We start from the raw sequence: 17,417 nt of genomic DNA, 5'->3' as shown, positions 1-17,417 counted from the left end.
ATATAAAGTGTTGTTCCTCCAGCCTGAGTTTGGATTCATTTTGACAGTAGAGGAGGCCACGGATAGACATATCAGAATGGGAATAGGACGTGGAATTAAAATGTGTGGCTACTGGGAGATCCTGCTTTCTCTGGCGGACCGAGCGTTGGCGTTCAACGAAATGGTCTCCCAGTCTGCATCGGGTCTAACCAATCTATAAAAGGCCACACCAGGAACACTGGACGCAGTATATCACACCAGCCGACTCACAGGTGAAGTGTCGCCTCACCTGGAAGAATTGTCTGGGGCCCTGAATGGTGGTGAGGGAGGAAGTGTAAGGGCAGGTGTAGCACTTGTTCTGCTTACAAGGATAAGTGCCAGGAGGGAGATCGATTAGTGGGAAGGGATGGGGGGGGATGAGTGGACAAGGGCGTCGCGTTGGGAGTGATCCCTGCGGAAAGCAGAAGGTGGGGGAGGGAAAGATGTGCTTGGTAGTGGGATCCCGTTGGAGGAGGTGGAAGTTACAGAGAATTATATGTTGGACCTGGAGGCTGGTGGGGTGGTAGGTGAGGACAAGGGGAACCCTATCCCGAGTGAGGTGGCGGGTGGATGGGATGAGGGCAGATGTGCAGGAAATGGGAGAGATGCTCTTGAGAGCAGAGTTGATGGTGGACGAAGGGAAGCCCCTTTGTTTAAAAATGGAAGACCTCTCCTTTGTCCTGGAATGAAAAGCCTCATTCTGAGAGCAGATGCGGTGGAGACGGAGGAATTGTGAGAAGGGGATAGCATTTTTGCAAGAGACAGCTTGGGAAGAGGAATAGTCTAGGTAGCTGTGAGAGTCTGTAGGCTTAAAGTAGATATCAGTAGATAAGCCATCTCCAGAGGTGGAGACAGAAAGATCAAGAAAGGGGAGGGAGGTGTCGGAAATGGACCAGGTAAATTTGAGGGCAGGGTGAAAGTTGGAGACAAAGTTAATGAAATTAACGAGCTCAACATGCATGCAGGAGGCACTGCCAATGCAGTCATTGATGAAGCGAAGGAAAAGAGGGGGATGGATACCTGTATAGACTTGGAACATGGACTGTTCCACAAAGTCAACAAAAAGGCAGGCATAACTGGGACCCATATGGGTACCCATGGCTACACCCTTGTTTTGGAGGATGTGGGAGGAGCCAAAGGAGAAATTATTGAGAGTAAGAACTATTTCTGCCAGACGGAGGAGAGTGGTGGTGGTAGAGAGGAATTGGTTAAGTCTGGAATCCGAGAAGAAGCGAAGATCTTGGTGGGGGATGGAGGTATATAGGGACTGGATGTCCATGGTGAAAATAAGGCGGTGGGGGCCTGGGAACTTAAAATCATTGAAAAAATTCAAAGCATGAGAAGTGTCATGAACATAGGTGGGAAGAGATTGAACAAGGGGGAATAAGACAGTCAAGGTATGCAGAAATGAGATCAGTGGGGCAGGAGCAAGCTGAGACAATAGGTCTACCTGGACAGGCAGGTTTGTGGATCTTGGGTAGGGGGTAGAAACAGGAAGTGCGGGTTGTGGGAACTATGAGGTAGGTGGCAGTGGATGGGAGATCCACAGAGCTGATAAGGTTGGTGATGGTATGGGAGACGATGGCCTGGTGCTCCTTAGTGGGGTCATGATCAAGGGGTAAATAAGAGGAGGTATCAGAGAGCTGTCGCAGTGCCTCGGCCAGGTAGAGGTCAGTACGCCAGACAACAACACACTAGGGGATTGGCTGTGCTGGGTTGGGTGTTGTGCAATGCTCTGGAGGTGATAAGAGAGACATCCACATCTGCACCAGGTGTGCTGAGCTGCAGATCCAAAGGGACTGTGTTAGGGAACTGGAGCTGCAGCTCGATGACCTTCGTCTGGTCAGAGAGAGTGAGGAGTTAATAGAGAGCAGTTACAGGCAGGTGGTCACACCGGGGCCATGGGAGGCAGATAGGTGGGTCACAGTTAAGAGGGGGAAGGGGAAGAGTCAGGTACTAGAGAGTACCCCAGTGGCTGTACCCCTTGACAATAAGTACTCCTGTTTGAGTACTGTTGGGGGGGAAAGCCTACCTGGGGGAAGCAACAGTGGCCATGCCTCTGGCACAGATTCCAGCCCTGTAGCTCAGAAGGGTAGGGAAAGGAAGAGGAAGGCAGTAGTAATAGGGGACTCTCTAGTCAGGGGGTCAGATTCTGTGGATGCAATCAGGTGGTCCGGATGTTAGTTTGCCTCCCTGGTGCCAGGTTCCAGGATGTTTCTGATCACATCCAAGATATCCTGAAGTGGGAGGATGAGGAGTCAGAGGTCATGGTGCATATAAGTACCAATGACAAGGGTAAGAAAGGGGAAGTGGTCCTGAAAGGAGAATATAGGGAGTTAAGAAGGAAGTTGAGAAGACGGACCACAAAGGTAGTAATCTTGGGATTACTGCCTGTGCCACGCAACAGAAAGAGTAGGAATGGAATGAGGTGGAGGATAAATGCATGGCTGAGGGATTGCAGCAGGGGACAGGGCTTCAAGTTTCTGGATCAGTGGGACCTCTTTTGGGGCAGGTGTGACCTGTACAAAAAGGACGGGTTATACTTGAATTCCGGGGGACCAATATCCTGGCAGGGAGATTTGCTAAGGCTACTGGGGAGTCTTTAATCGAGAAAGGTGGGGGGTGGGAATTAATTTGAAGAAACTAGGGGAGAGGAGGTTAGTTCACAAATAGAGAAAGCTAGTAGACAGTATGTGAAGGAGGATAGGCAGGTGATAGAGAAGGGGAGCACTCAGACTGAAGATGTAGGGGAGAAGGAAGAAAAAGATAATGAAGTTGTTTGCACTGTTAGGGATAAGCAGAGAGGAAGAGGTGGAGAGTTCCTTAAATGCATTTATTCTTATGCTAGGAACATTATAAGAAAGGTGGATGAGCTTAGAGCATGGATTGATACCTGGAATTATGTATGATGTTGTAGCTATTAGTGAAACATGGTAGCAGGAGGGGTGTGATTGGCAGCTAAATATTCCTGGATTTCGTTGCTTCAGGTGTGATAGAATTGGAGGGACAAGGTGGAGAGGTGTTGCATTGCTTGTCTGAGAAAATGTTACAGTGGTGCTTTGGCAGGATAGATTAGAGGGCTCATCTAGGGAGAGTTTGGGTGGAATTGAGGAATGGGGAAGGTGTAATAACACATATAGGGGTGTATTATAGAGCACCTAATGGGGAGAGAGAATTGGAGAAGTTTGTAAGGAGATAGCAGATATTTGTAGTAAGCACAAGGTTGTGATTGTGAGAGATTTTAATTTTCTACACATAGACTGGAAAGCCCATTCTGTTAAATGGCTGGATGATTTGGAGTATGTAAAATGTGTGCAGGATAGTTTTTTGCAGCAATACATAGAGGTAGCAACTAGAGAAGGGGCAGTGTTGGATCTCCTGTTAGTGAATGAGTTAGGTCAGGTGAAGGAGGTATGTGTTGGGGAGCACTTTGGGTCCAGTGATCACAATGCCATTAGTTTCCATATAATTATGGAGAAGGATAGGACTTGACCCAGGGTTGAGATTTTTGATTGGAGAAAGGCTAACTTTGAGGACATGCGAAAGGATTTAGAAGGAGTGGATTGGGACAATTTGTTTTATGGGAAGGATGTAATGGAGAAATGGCAGTCATTTAAAGGTGAAATTTTGAGGGTACAGAATCTTTATGTTCCTGTTAGGTAGAAAGGAAAGGTTAAAAGTTTGAGAGAGCCATGATTTTCAAGGGATATCAGAAACTTGGTTCAGAAAAAGAGAGAGATCTACTATAAATATAGGCAGCATGGAATAAATAAGGTGCTCAAGGAATATAAAGAATGTAAAAAGAATCTTAAGAAATAAATCAGAAAAGCTAAAAGAAGATATGAGGTTGCTTTAGCAAGTAAGGTGAAAATAAATCCAAAGGGTTTCTACAGCTATATTAAGAGCAAAAGGATAGTGAGGGATAAAATTGGTCCCTTAGCGAAGCAGAGTGGACAGCTATGTGTGGAGCCAAAAGAGATGGGGGAGATTTTGAACGATTTCTTTTCTTTGGTATTCACTAAGGAGAAGGATATTGAATTGTGTAAGGTAAGGGAAAAAAGTATGGTAGTTCTGGAAACTATGATGATTAAAGAAGAGGAAATACTGGAGCTTTTAAAGAATATAAAAGTGGATAAGTCTCCGGATCCTGGCAGGATATATCCTGGCAGGATTGCCTTGAGGGAAGTTAGTGTAGAACTAGCAGGTGCTCTGACAGAAATGGGTATGGTGCTGGAGGATTCACGTATTTCTCATGTGGTTCCATTGTTTAAAATGAGTTCTAAGAGTAAACCTAACAATTATCAGCCTGCAAGTTTGACGTCAGTGGTGGGTAAATTAATGGAAAGTATTCTTAGAGATGCTATATATAATTATCTGGATAGACAGGATCTGATTAGAAGCAGTCAACATGGATTTGTGTGTGGAAGTTCATGTTTGACAAATCTTATTGAATTTTTTGAAGAGGTTACTACGAAAGTTGATGAGGGTAAAGCAGTGGATGGTGTCTACATGGACTTCAGTAAGGCCTTTGACAAGGTTCCACACAGAAAGTTAGTTAGGAAGGTTCAATTGTTAGGTTTTAATATTGAAGTAGTAAAATGGATTCAACAGTGGCTGGATGGGAGATGCCAGAAAGTAGTGGTGGATAACTGTTTGTCAGGTTGGAGGCTGGTGACTAATGGTGTGCCTCAGGGATCTATACTAGGTCCAATCTTGTTTGTCATATACATTAATGATATGGATGATGTGGTCGAAAATTGGAATAGTAAGTATGAAGATTATACTAAGATAGGTGGCATTGTGGATAATGAAGTAGGTTTTCAAAGCTTGCAGAGAGATTTAGGCCAGTTAAAAGAGTGGGCTGAAGGATGGCAGATGGAGTTTAATGCTGATAAATGTGAGGTGCTACATTTTGGTAGGAATAATCAAAATAGGACATACATGGTAAATGGTAGGACATTGAGGAGTGCAGTAGAGTGATCTAGGAATAATGGTGCATAGTTCCCTAAAGGTGGAATTTCGTGTGGATAGGGTTGTGAAGAAAGCTTTTGGTATGCTGGCCTTTATAAATCAGAGTATTGAGTATAGGAGATGGAATGTGATGTTAAAATTGTACAAGGCATTAGTGAGGCCAAGTTTGGAGTATTGTGTACAGTTCTGGTCACCGAATCATAGGAAAGATATCAACAAAATAGAAAGAGTACAGAGGAGATTTACTAGAATGTTACCTGGGCTACAGCACCTAAGTTACAGTGAAAGATTGAACAAGTTGGGTCTTTGTTCTTTGGAGCGTAGAAGGTTGAGGGGGGACTTGATAGAGGTATTTAAAATTATGAGGGGGATAGATAGAGTTGACATGGATTGGCTTTTTCCATTGAGAGTAGGGGAGATTTAAACAAGAGGACAGGAGTTGAGAGTTAAGGGGCAAAAGGTTTGGGGTAACATGAGGGGGAACTTCTTTACTCAGAGAGTTGTAGCTGTGTGGAACAAGCTTCCAGTAGAAGTGGTAGAGGCAGGTTCAGTATTGTAACTAAAGTAAAATTGGATGGGTAAATGGACAGGAAAAGAATAGAGGGTTATGGTCTGAGTGCTGGTCAGTGGGACTAGGTGAGAGTAAGTGTTCGGAATGGACTAGAAGGACTGAGCTGGCCTGTTTCCATGCTGTAATTGGTTATATGGTTAATGTTAAGGAACCGTTAGGGAACACTGATCACAATATGATCAAGATCACATTGAAATTTGAGAAGGAGAAACTAAAATCCAATGTGTCGCTATTTCAGTGGAATAAAGGAAATTACAATTGCATGAGAGGGGAACTGGCCAAAGTTGCTGAAAGGGACTCTAGCAGGAAGGACAGCAGAGCAACAATGGCTGGAGTTTCTGTGAAAAATAAGGGAAGTGCAAGACAGATATATTCCAAATAAGAAGGAGGACACTAGCATGGCTTACAAGTGAGAGCTAAAGTGAAAGTAATAGAGAGAGCATACAAGAAAGCCAAAGCTAGTAGGAAGATAGATGACTGGGAAGCTTTTTAGAAACTTGCAGGAGGAAACTAAGAAGGTCATTCCAAAAGAAAAGATGAATTATGAAAAGAAGATGGTGACTAATACAGAAGAAGGTATGAAAAGCATTTTTGAGTATATAAGGGGTAAATGAGAGTCGAGAGTAGTTATAGGACCGATAGAAAATGATGCTGCAGATATTGTAATGAGAGATGCAGCGGAACTGAATGCATATTTTGCATCCGCCTTCACAGTGGAAATCACCTGAAGTATACTGAATATTCAAGAGTGTCAGGGAAGTGAATTATGGGCAGTGAAAACTATGACTGAGAAGGTGTTCAGGAAGCTTAATGATCTGAGGGCGGATAAATCTCCTGGGCCTGATGGAATGCACCCTCAGCTTCTCAAAGAATTAGCTGGAGAGATTGCGGAGGTATTAATGATGATCTTTCAAGAATCGATAGATTCTGTCATTGTGTCGGATGACTGGAAAATTGCAAATGTTACTCCACTATTTAAGAAGGGTGGGAGGCAGCAGAAAGGAAACTATAGACATGTAATCCTGACATCACTGGTTGGGAACTTGTTGGAATCAACTGTTAGGGATGAGATTACGGAGTACCTGGAGGCACATGACAAGATAGGCCAAAACCAGCATGGTTTGTATAGGAGCATAGAACATTACAGCATAGAAACAGGCCTTTTGGCCCTTCTTGGCTGTGCCGAAGCATTTTTCTGCCTAGTCCCATTGACCTGCATCTGGCCCATATCCCTCCATACACCTCTCATCCAAGTATCAGTCCAAGTTTTTCTTAAATTTTAAAAATGAGTCCACAATTAACACTTCATCTAGCAGCTCATTCCACACTCTCACCACTCCATGTGTGAAGAAGCACCCCCCCAATGTTCCCTTTAAACTTCTTCCCCTTCACCCTTAACCCATGTCTTCTTTTTTTTCTCACCTAGCCTCAGTGGAAAAAGCCTGCTTACATTCACTCTATGTATATCCATCATAATTTTATACACCTCTATCAAATCACCCCTCATTCTCCTATGCTCCAGGGAATAAAGTCCTAACCTATTCAACCTTTCTCTGTAACTCAGTTTCTCAAGTCCTGGCAACATCCTTGTAAACCTTCTCTGCACTCTTTCAACCTTATTAATATCCTTCCTGTAATTAGGTGACCAAAACTGCACACAATACTCCAAATTCGGTCTCACTAATGCCTTATACAACCTCAGCATAACATTCCAACTCTTATACTCAATACCTTGATTTATAAAGGCCAATGTACCTGTGACACCATCTTTAGGGAACCTTGTATCTGTATTGCCAGATCCCACTGTTCAACAGTTTCCTGCAAGGAGAATCCTGCCTGACAAACCTACTGCAATTTTTTGAGGAAATTACAAGCAGGATAGACAAACGAGATGCAGTTGACAGAGATGCAGTACTTGGATTTTCAGAAGGCCTTTGACAAGGTGCTGCACATGAGGCTGCTTAGCAAGTTAAGAGCCCATGGAATTACAGGGAAGTTACTAGCATGGGTGGAGCATTGGCTGATCGGCAGAAAACAGTGAGTGAGAATAAAGGGATCCTATTCTGGCTGGCTACTCATTACCAGTGGAGTTCTACAGGGGTCGGTGTTGGGAAAGCTGCTTTTTATGATGTATGTCAATGATTTGGACTATGGTTTTGTGGCTAAATTTGCCGATGATACAAAGATACAATGATACAAGGAGCAGGTAGTGTTGAGGAAACAGAGAGACTTAGTTTAGGGCAATGGGAAAAGAAGTGGCAAATAAAATACAATGTTGGAACGTGTATGGTCATGCACGTTGGTGGAAGAAATAAATGGGCAGACAATTTAGATGAGGAGAGAATTCAAAATGCAGAGATGTAAAGGGATTTGAAGGTGCTTGTGCAGGATACCCTAAAGGTTAACCTCTAGGTTGGGTCAGTGGTGAAGAAAGCGAATGCAATGTTGGCATTCATTTCTAGAGGTATAGAATATAAGACCAGGAATGTGATGTTGAGGTTCCGTAAGGCACTCCAAAACTTGGAGTCTTGTGTGCAGTTTTTGGCTCCTTATTTTAGAAAGGTTATACTGACATTGGAGAGGGTTCAGAGAAGATTCACGAGAATGATTCCAGGACTGAAAGAGTTACCATATGAGGAACGACTGGTAGCTCTAGGGCTGTATTCCCTAGAGTTTAGGAGAATCAAGTCAAGTCAAGTCAACTTTTATTGTCATTTCGACCATAACTGCTGGTACAGTGCATAGTAAAAATGAGACAACATTTTTCAGGACCATGGTTTATATGACACAGTACAAAAAACTAGACTGAACTACGTAATTAAAAAAAACATAGAGAAAGCTATACTAGACTACAGACCTACACTGGACTGCATCAAGTGCACAAAACAATATTGGCACTACAATAAATAATAAACAGGACAGTAGGGCAATGTGTCAGGGCAGGCTTCAGGTATTGAGGAGTCTGATAGCTTGGGGGAAGAAACTGTTACATAGTCTGGTCGTGAGAGCCCGAATGCCTCGGAGCCTTTTCCCAGATGGCAGGAGGGAGAGGAGATTGTATGAGGGGTGCATGGGGTCCTTCATAATGCTGTTTCCTTTTCGGATGCAGCGTGTAGTGTAAGTGTCCGTGATGGCGGGAAGAGAGACCCCGATGATAAAGGGGGATCTCATAGAAACATTCTGATTGTTAAAAAGCCTAAACAAATTAGATGTGGTAAAGCTATTTCCAACGGTAGGGGAGTCTAGGACAAGAAGGCACAACTTCAGGATTGAAGGACGTCCATTTACTACAGAGAGGCAGAGAAATTATTTTAGGCAGGCAGTGGTAAATCTGTAGATATTGTTGCCACCAGTAGCTCTAGAGGCCAAGCCACTGTGTGCACTAAAGGCAGAGATTCTTGATTAGCCAGGGCATCAAAGGGTATGGGTAGAAGGCAGGGGAATGGGGATGACTGGAAGAATTGGATCAGCCCATGATTTAATGGTGGAGCAGACTCGATAGGCCAAATTGCTGACTTCTGCCCCTATGTCTTATGCTCTTATGGTATAACAAATTAACCTGGCATGAGAATATCTGCAGATGCTGGAAATCCAAAGCAACTAATACAAAATAATGGAGGAGCTCAGCAGTCCAGGCAACATCTATGGAAAGGAGTAGACAGTCAAGGTTTTGTGCCAAGATTCTTCATCAGGAATGGAAAGGAAGGGGAGATATCAGAATAGGAAGGTGGAGGGAGTGGAGAAAGAAGTACAGCATGGCAGGTGATAGGTGATACTGGGGGGGGGGAGAGAAAAGACCTGAGAAGTTGATTGATGACAGATAAAAAAATTGGAGAAGGGGGAATATGAGAGGAGAGGTTGGAAGATGTAAGAAAGGGAAGGGTTTGGAGCAGGTAAGAAGAGCGGATGTAAGCAGGAAACAAGAATGGGGAATGATTAAGGAGATGAGGTGCATGGCAGTTGCTGGAAGTTTGAGATATCAATGTTCATGCAATCATACTGATGACCATCACTCTGTCTGCCACAAAAAGTGGGATTTCTCGGTGGCAACCCAATTAAATTGTACTTCCCTTGCCCATTCTTACATGTCACTCCATGGCCTTCTGTATTGCCACAATGAGGCCATACTGAAGTTGGCGGAACAACACCTTATAGTCCATCAGGGTAGCTCCAATCTGATAGCATGGACATAAATTTCTCCAACTCCTTACCTGCCCATCAGCTCCCTTTGGTGCTCCTCCCCTTTCCCTTTCTTCCATGGCCTTTAGTCCTCTCATATCAGCTCCGCCCTTCTCCAACCCTTTATCCCTTTTGCCAATCAACAGCCCAGCTCTTTACTTCACTACCTCCCCCAATCCTGGTTCCACCAATCATCTGCCAGTTTGGACTACTTCTTCCTCCACCCACCCCCACATTTTTATTCTGACTCCTTTCCAGTCCTGATGAAGTGTCTCAGCCCAAAACTCTCAACTGGAATGTGCATATACTATTGGAGTACATGGGATTACAGAGCGTGCGATTGAATGGGAAAGGGTTGGAATCCCATTGGAAGTCAGCACAATGGAAGTGAATTGGAAGCGGTTGGGATCCCATTGGGAATATAGATGGGAATGTGTGTCAACACACTCAAGATTGTTGGGGAACTCAGCAGGCCAGGCAGCATCTATGGACAAGAGTACAGTCAGAAATTTGGGCCAAAAACAGTCAGCAGGACAGGAGGGGGAGAAAAAAAGATGCGTAGTCAGAGTTGGAAGATGGTTGGAGGGGAGGGAGAAACTCAAGGTGAAAGGTGAAACCAGAAAGGGGGAGGGGTGAAGCAAAGAGCTGGGAAGTTGATTGGTGAAAGAAATACAGGACTGGGAAAAGGGGAATCTAATAGTAAAAGACAGAAAACTGTGGAAGAAAGAAAGAGCACCAGAGTAAGGTGATGGCCATGCAAGGAGATAAGGTAAGCAAGGGAAAGGGGAATGTAGAATGGTCGGGGATAGGAAATACTGGAAGTTCGATGAAATCAATGACATCTCCTCTGTACCTACTTCCCGGCACCTTAAACCCGTGTCCTCTTGTGGCAACCATTTCAGCCCTGGGAAACAGCTTCTGACTATCTACATGATCAATGCCTCTCATCATCTTATATACCTCTATCGCGTCACCTCTCATCCTCTGTCACTCCAAGGAGAAAAGGCCAAGTTCGCTCAACCTATTCTCATAAGTTGTGCTCCCCAATCCAGGCAACATCCTTGTAAACCTCCTCTGCACCCTTCCTATGGTTTCCATATCCTTCCTGTAGTGAGGCGAACAGAACTGAGCACAGTTCTCCAAGTGGGGTCTGACTAGGGTCCTATATAGCTACAACATTACCTTTCAGCTCCTAAATTCAATTCCACGATTGATGAAGACCTTCTTACACCATACACCTTCTTAACCACAGAGTCAACCTGCACAGCTGCTTTGAGCGTCCTATGGACACGGACACCAAGATCCCTCTGATTGTCCACACTGCCAAGTGTCTTACTATTAATACTATATTCTGCCATCATACTTGACCTACCAAAATGAGCCACTTCACACATATCTGTGTTAAACTCCATCTGCCACTTCTCAGCCCAGTTTTGCACCCTATCAATGTCCCGCTGTAACCTCTGACAGCTGTCCACACTATCCACAATACCTCCAACATTTGTGTCATCAGCAAACTTACTAACCCATCCCTCCACTTTGAATGGGAAGGAATGGGGTTCTATTGGGAGCGTGGACTGTGGGGTTGGGGTCCCTTTGGGAGTATGAATGATTGGAGAGAATTGGAGGGGGTAGGGTCCCATTGGAAATGAATGAGAAGGGGTTGAATACATTGTGATATGGAGAGTGGGGATTGAGGTTGTGATCAGATCCCCAGGCACTGATCTCCAGAAACATACCACACAGGATTTGTTGAATTGACTGAGGCGTACGTGCGGATGATGGCGGATGGGGTCCTACCGCATGTGGAGAGCAATGTCGCCAAATTGGCGGAGTTGGCAAACGAATCAGTGGTAGTTGAAGCCCTGAAATTCTATGAAGATGAAATGAATAAATTCTTAGAACCTGTCACCCATACTCTGAGTGAACTCAATGAGTATAACAATACGAAGAGCAAAGAAGCAGTCGATATCTTCCACAAAAGATCTATGAAGAACAACAGCGGCAAATACATCCAACAGCTGGAGGTGAGCTTCTAATGTTCAGTGATTACCAACTATCTCATCTCCGAACACCAGTCCCTGGACCCAACCCATACAGACATAGACTGAGAGACAGAGTGCATAGTCATCATCCTGAAAGTGAGGGATTGAGAGACACCAGATTGCGCAGGTCATCCTGAGTGTGATTAGAATACAGATCTCTCCCTGAGAGACAGAGTGACTCAGAAACACAGTCAGTGTACAGACTCTCCATGAAAGAGAATGACTCAGAGATATAGTCAGTGCACAGATTTCTCACTGAGAGAGACTGGCTGAGAGACAGTGGTCAGTGTTCAGATCTCCCCTTGAGAGAGAGGGTCTGAAAGACACTGAACAATATAGTTCACTCCGAGTGAATGTGGCAAAGAGACACCTGCTTGTATGCAGATCACTACTAATTAGTGTACAGATGGGGGGTGAGGGGAGAGGAAGAGGGAGAGGGAGAGGGAGAGGGAGAGGGAGAGAGATCAGTGTACAGATTTCCACCTGAGAGAAAGGAACTGAGAGACACTGGTTGGTGTACACTATTTAGTATCCCAATTTACTGTACGTCTTCCTTTCACTCCCAGGAGAAGATGATTTCTATTTACAAGTCTGTCAAGGCCAAAATCAAGGATAAGTTACAAAAGGAATGTGAGACACATCTAAAAGATAAACTGTTAGCAATTGCAACAAAACTGACATCCGGATATTACCGGGAACCTGGTGGTTTCCAGAAGCTGAGGAAGGATACTGATAACAGCCTCAATGAGTATAGAGAAATGACTAAGAATTGTATGCAGGTGTGTTGAATATTTTACAGCAAAGCATTTACTTTTCAATTCTCATAGCTTTTCTTTCCTCTGCCTTACATGGATTCAGAAAACTCTCCCCTCTGCCTTTTTCCATTCACCCAACAAATGTGAATTTGTTTTCCATACTCTGTAAAATCTGGAATGGGATATTCTGGGTGGAGTGAGATTGGATTGGAAAACCAGTTATGGTGCGTTATGGATGGAGCTTCATTGGGAGGGGTTTGTCAGTGATGGAGTTAGTTCCAGTGGTGGGGTTTTTCAGTGATTGGGGTAGTGTCTATAGGGCTGTGGTATAAATTTCAGTGGGTGGGGTTTGTTAGTGATGGGGTGAGTGTCTGTGGAACAATAGGAGGTGATTCTGTGGGAGGGAAGAGTTTGTGATGAGGAGATGTATGTGGGATGTGGGAAGGAATTCAATGGTTGGAGAATCAGTAATGGAGAGAGTATCCATGGGCTGTGGGAATTATCTCTCTACACTGGTTTTCAAGAGCCTTTCAATATCTCCCTTAAGAAATCTGCTTCCACTGAGCATCAATGGAGAGAGTTCCAAAAACTAAACATCCATTGAGAGAAAAAATGTTGTCTCATATCTCTGTTGATCAAGCTACCTGTTTATCTAACTCAGCTTTGTGATTCATGACCTTCCCCCATACACTAACTATCCAGTCTGGGAATCCTAGTTCTGGGTGTTCCCACTGAAGTTTCTAGTCCCAGCATGTGCTATCTTCTCTAGTAAAATAATCAGTCCTTCCAGGTATCAGTACAGGAACCCACCTCTGAACTGCTTCAAATGTGTTAATGTTAAAAGAGACCTATACAGTCCATATTCCAGATGCAATCTCACCAAAACCTGGTATTCTTCAATCACCCTTCTAGTTTTGTTACACACTCTATCTCTCCCATTTACTTACACACAAACATTTTGCAAACCTTGCACTAGGGCACCCAGATACCTTCACATCTCAGAACTTCACAAACTCTCCCATTTCGATAATATGCATCTATTTATCATGTTTCCATATTATGCTCAATCTGCTTGATGTGAGTCCATTCACAAAACATATGTCTCTATCACCTCTGTGTGTCATTTTTACAACTTATGCTTGTCATTTAAAACCTTTTCTGCCTTCATCCAAGGCCACGATAAAATTGTACATCATTTCCATTTGTAGTTTTAACCAATTCCCTGTCGATTGATAAGAGGAGTTCCCTACATGTGTATCAATCCCCAGCACTACACATTTGATAGTGAGAGCCTGTCTCTGGTCTCTTGTGGACTGGTGTGTTGGGAGAGAATTGGACATGAATTATTGTATTTTCTCTTCTCTGTAGGATTGTGCCTTCCTCACTCAGTTCCTAGGAGATGAAGCAGCTCATCTAGAACAGAAACAAAAGATGGAGGAGGTCAATCTAGCACAGCATTCCTCTGGTGAGAAGATAAACACAATGTTCAAAATTTTCAAGTCAGGGTGCAACCCGAGATTTAAAATTAACTCTTCAAGTCTGAAAACTAAAAATGTGAAACATTCCTGCTGGATACTTCACCTCAGTGTTCATCAGAAGGACCAAAGTCATAGTGAGATCAAGGAGGGGTGTACTAATATTCTTGGACATGATCACATGAAGAAAAAGTTGGTGTTGTGTCTCTCGAAGAACATAAATAGAAATCCAGGGTGGGGTGCCCAAGAGCAGGAGGTAGAATTGAGGCTGGAGTAGGGGTAATCAGTGAGGAGCGGGTACTCCTTGTTGAAGAGATATAGGTGCAGAGAAAACAGAAGGACTTGGCATATGATGTCATTGGAACTCGAGCAAAATATCTACATTTATATAAATGGAGAGTCAATAGTTTGATCTAAAACCTGGTGTATTGTGCCAAAACAAGGAAGAAAAACAAGGGATGAGAGAGGAATTTGATAGTTTAGATTGGAAGCACAGGTTACATTGTGGGATCAAACACGAGGAAATCTGCAGATGCTGGAAATTCAAACAACACACACAAAATGCTGCTGGAATACAGCAGGCCAGGCAGCAACTATAAAGAGAAGCCCTGTCGACGTTTCAGGCCGAAAAGCACTGCGTCAGGACACAGTGTCCTGACGAAGGGTCTCAGCCTGAAACATTGACAGTGCTTCTCCTTATAGATGCTGCCTGGCCTGCTGTGTTCCACCAGCATTTTGTATGTGTTGTTTACATTGTGGGATGATGACTGCAGGAGTGGAACCCCAGCATTTACCCCGATCTTGGTTGTGGGTAATGGAAATGGAAAAATGCCGTGGGATATGACCCCTCTCATGGGGTAGGTTAAGAGTGCTCCTGTGGTTGGGGGACCTCCCAGTGTTGCTGCTGGGGTAGCGAATGTGGTAACAAGGAGCACACAGACCATAAAGGTTGTGATTAGTTCAGACTCCAGAGTAAGCCGAGAGCTGCCCATTTCTGAACAAGGAATATTTTCCCTGGACTTGTTTACCAGGGTTCAGAGACTGTGCGAAGGGTTGCGATGAGGAGAGTTGCTCCTCTCTACCTCAGGATGTGGCTCTGTATGGACTGCCAGAGCCAGGAACAATGAATCCATCCTTCAATTTGATGCCTGATGTGGCGAGAGTCCCTCCCCTGTGGTCCCCAACAGGCTCAGATTTCCCTGAGTTATCTGAGGATTCCTCCACCACTGATCTTGGGGTCAGGATTGTGTTGGAGAAGGAACAAGCTGCTGGGTTTGGGACACCCACTGCAGAGAGAAGAATGCATGTGTCATCTATGAGTGGTTTCCGTCTGCAGGGGGACAGGTACTTGAGGTAGTTGGGGAGCTGGGGTCCACACTTACCCCATCTTCCCGCAGGATTAACAGTGATAGAGTTCTTCTTGTCCTTACCTATCACCCCAGGATGCTCTGCATCCAATACATCATCTTCTGCAACTTCCACCATCTCCAATGGGATCCTATCACTAAACATATCTTTACCACCCTCTCCCTCCACTCTTTGCAGGGATTGCTCCATCCACAATTCCCTTATCGATTAGTCTCCCCACTCCACCCCCAAACATTTCCCTCTGGGCACATAACCGTGCAAGCAGTCTAACGACTACACCTGCCCATTCACCTCCACCATCATCTCCATTCAGTGCTGTCCTTCCAGGTGAGACAATACTTCACCTGCAGATCTGCCGGGGTCATCTATTGTGTCTGGTGCTCCCGATGCAGCCTCTAGATTGGTGAGACCCATTGTAAATTGGGGCACTGCTTTGTTGAGCACCTCTGCACTATCCACCACAAGTAGGAATTACCAATGGCCAAACACTTTAATTCCAATTCCAATTACTGTTCTGATATATCAGTCCATAGTATCCTCTTGAGCCAAGAAGAGGCGATGCTCAGAGTAGAGGAACAACACATTTATATTCCATTTGGGAAGACTCCAACCTGATGGCATGAATATTGATTTTTCCTTCTGGTAAACCAATTTCCCACCAATCCCTCCTCTATTCCCCACCCTGACCTTTTACTACTTCTCACCTGCCTATTACTACCCTGAGTTCCCTCCTTCTTCCCTTTCTCAGATAGTTCACTCTCCTCTACTATCAGATTGCTTCCTCTTCAGCCCTTGACCTTTCCCACCCACCTGGATTCACCTGTCAACTTCCAGCTAGTTTCTTTCCCCTCACCTTACTTTTTTATTCTGGCATCTTCCTCCTTCCCTCTCAGTCCTGAAACCAGGACGCAGCTGAAACGTTGACTGTCTATTCATTTCCATAGATGCTGCTTGACCTGCTGAGTTCCTCCAGCATTTTCTGTGTGTTGTCTTAGGCTGAACAGTGAGTGAATCTCCCTCTCAGTGTCCTGTCACACACACATCAAGAAATTACCCCTTCACCACTCTCTGCATAGACTAACCAATTCATCCTCTGCCCCTTTTGTCAGCTTTGGAAGAGGAGCTCTCAAGGGTGAAACGTGAGAAGGAGAAGATGGAGCAGAAGAGGAAGGAATTTGATAATGATAATGATAATTGCAGAGATAATGAGATCACGGAGCAGCTCAGGAGGTTTGAGGAGGGTAAAACGTGCACCGTGGAGGAGCCGAAGGAAACCATGGAGTAGATCAAAGATGAAGGCAGGATGGAGGATGCACAAAGGGCTCAGCAGAGGTACGACAACCCAAAGGGAAAATATGAAGAGGCAACAGAATTGAGTTCCATGAGGAAAGGAAATGTTTGGCCCAACTAATGTCCTGTATTGTGATGTAGGTATTATATGTTTCTATGAAGTACTGAGATTATTTCAGAGCAGGTAACTGTGGTAGGTGCTGTGGCAAAATTGTATCCATCGCAGGAAAGCAGTCAAAAAATGTGTACATTTGGAAATGTGTTCACAGCACCAATCCTGTGACATCCCGAACAGCTTCCAGCCACTCACTCCTCAGTCTGATCAGTGAACTGGACCCCAAATATTGTCCACCACACACATTCCACATCCAATCTCCAGCCGGATATCTGGGGCACACCCTGGAACATTTAAAGTGGGGTCAGATTCCAGATGGTGAATCTCAGAACCCCAGGGATGTGACTGAGCCGGTGTAATATGTCCCACTCACTAAATCCCCTCACACAGCCGACGGACACTGTCCCCCATGACTGACTCTCCCCACTGACTTAATCCCCTACAGTAAATGCACACTCACCCCCATCACTAAATCCCCTCCCACACCCCACAGACACGTTCCTCCATCATTGACTCCTCCCCCATCAAATCCCCTCCCACAGCCCATGGACATTCTCCCCTATCACCGACTGTTCTCACCTACCGAACTCCCTCCCACAGCCTATGGACGCTTTGCCCAGTCACTCTCCC

The 17,417-nt window shown here is 44.7% G+C and overlaps 1 protein-coding gene across 2 annotated transcripts in view; it reads left to right on the top strand.

The window, feature by feature from the left end:
- LOC132383171 (guanylate-binding protein 1-like) overlaps positions 1-17,293 on the top strand; it is a 43,899-nt gene extending 26,606 nt beyond the window's left edge. For both annotated transcript variants that reach the window (XM_059954042.1, XM_059954043.1), the window contains 4 exons: positions 11,486-11,766; positions 12,351-12,563; positions 13,908-14,004; positions 16,492-17,293. In XM_059954042.1, the coding sequence (XP_059810025.1) occupies positions 11,486-11,766; positions 12,351-12,563; positions 13,908-14,004; positions 16,492-16,667 (767 nt within the window). In that variant the 3' untranslated portion in view covers positions 16,668-17,293. The remainder of the gene's footprint in view (positions 1-11,485; positions 11,767-12,350; positions 12,564-13,907; positions 14,005-16,491) is intronic.
- The last annotated feature ends 124 nt before the right edge of the window (positions 17,294-17,417 follow it).

Source organism: Hypanus sabinus, chromosome 29 (assembly GCF_030144855.1).
Source record: "Hypanus sabinus isolate sHypSab1 chromosome 29, sHypSab1.hap1, whole genome shotgun sequence".
NCBI classification, from domain to species: Eukaryota; Metazoa; Chordata; class Chondrichthyes; order Myliobatiformes; family Dasyatidae; genus Hypanus; species Hypanus sabinus.
This window is presented reverse-complemented; position numbering and strand designations above follow the sequence as displayed.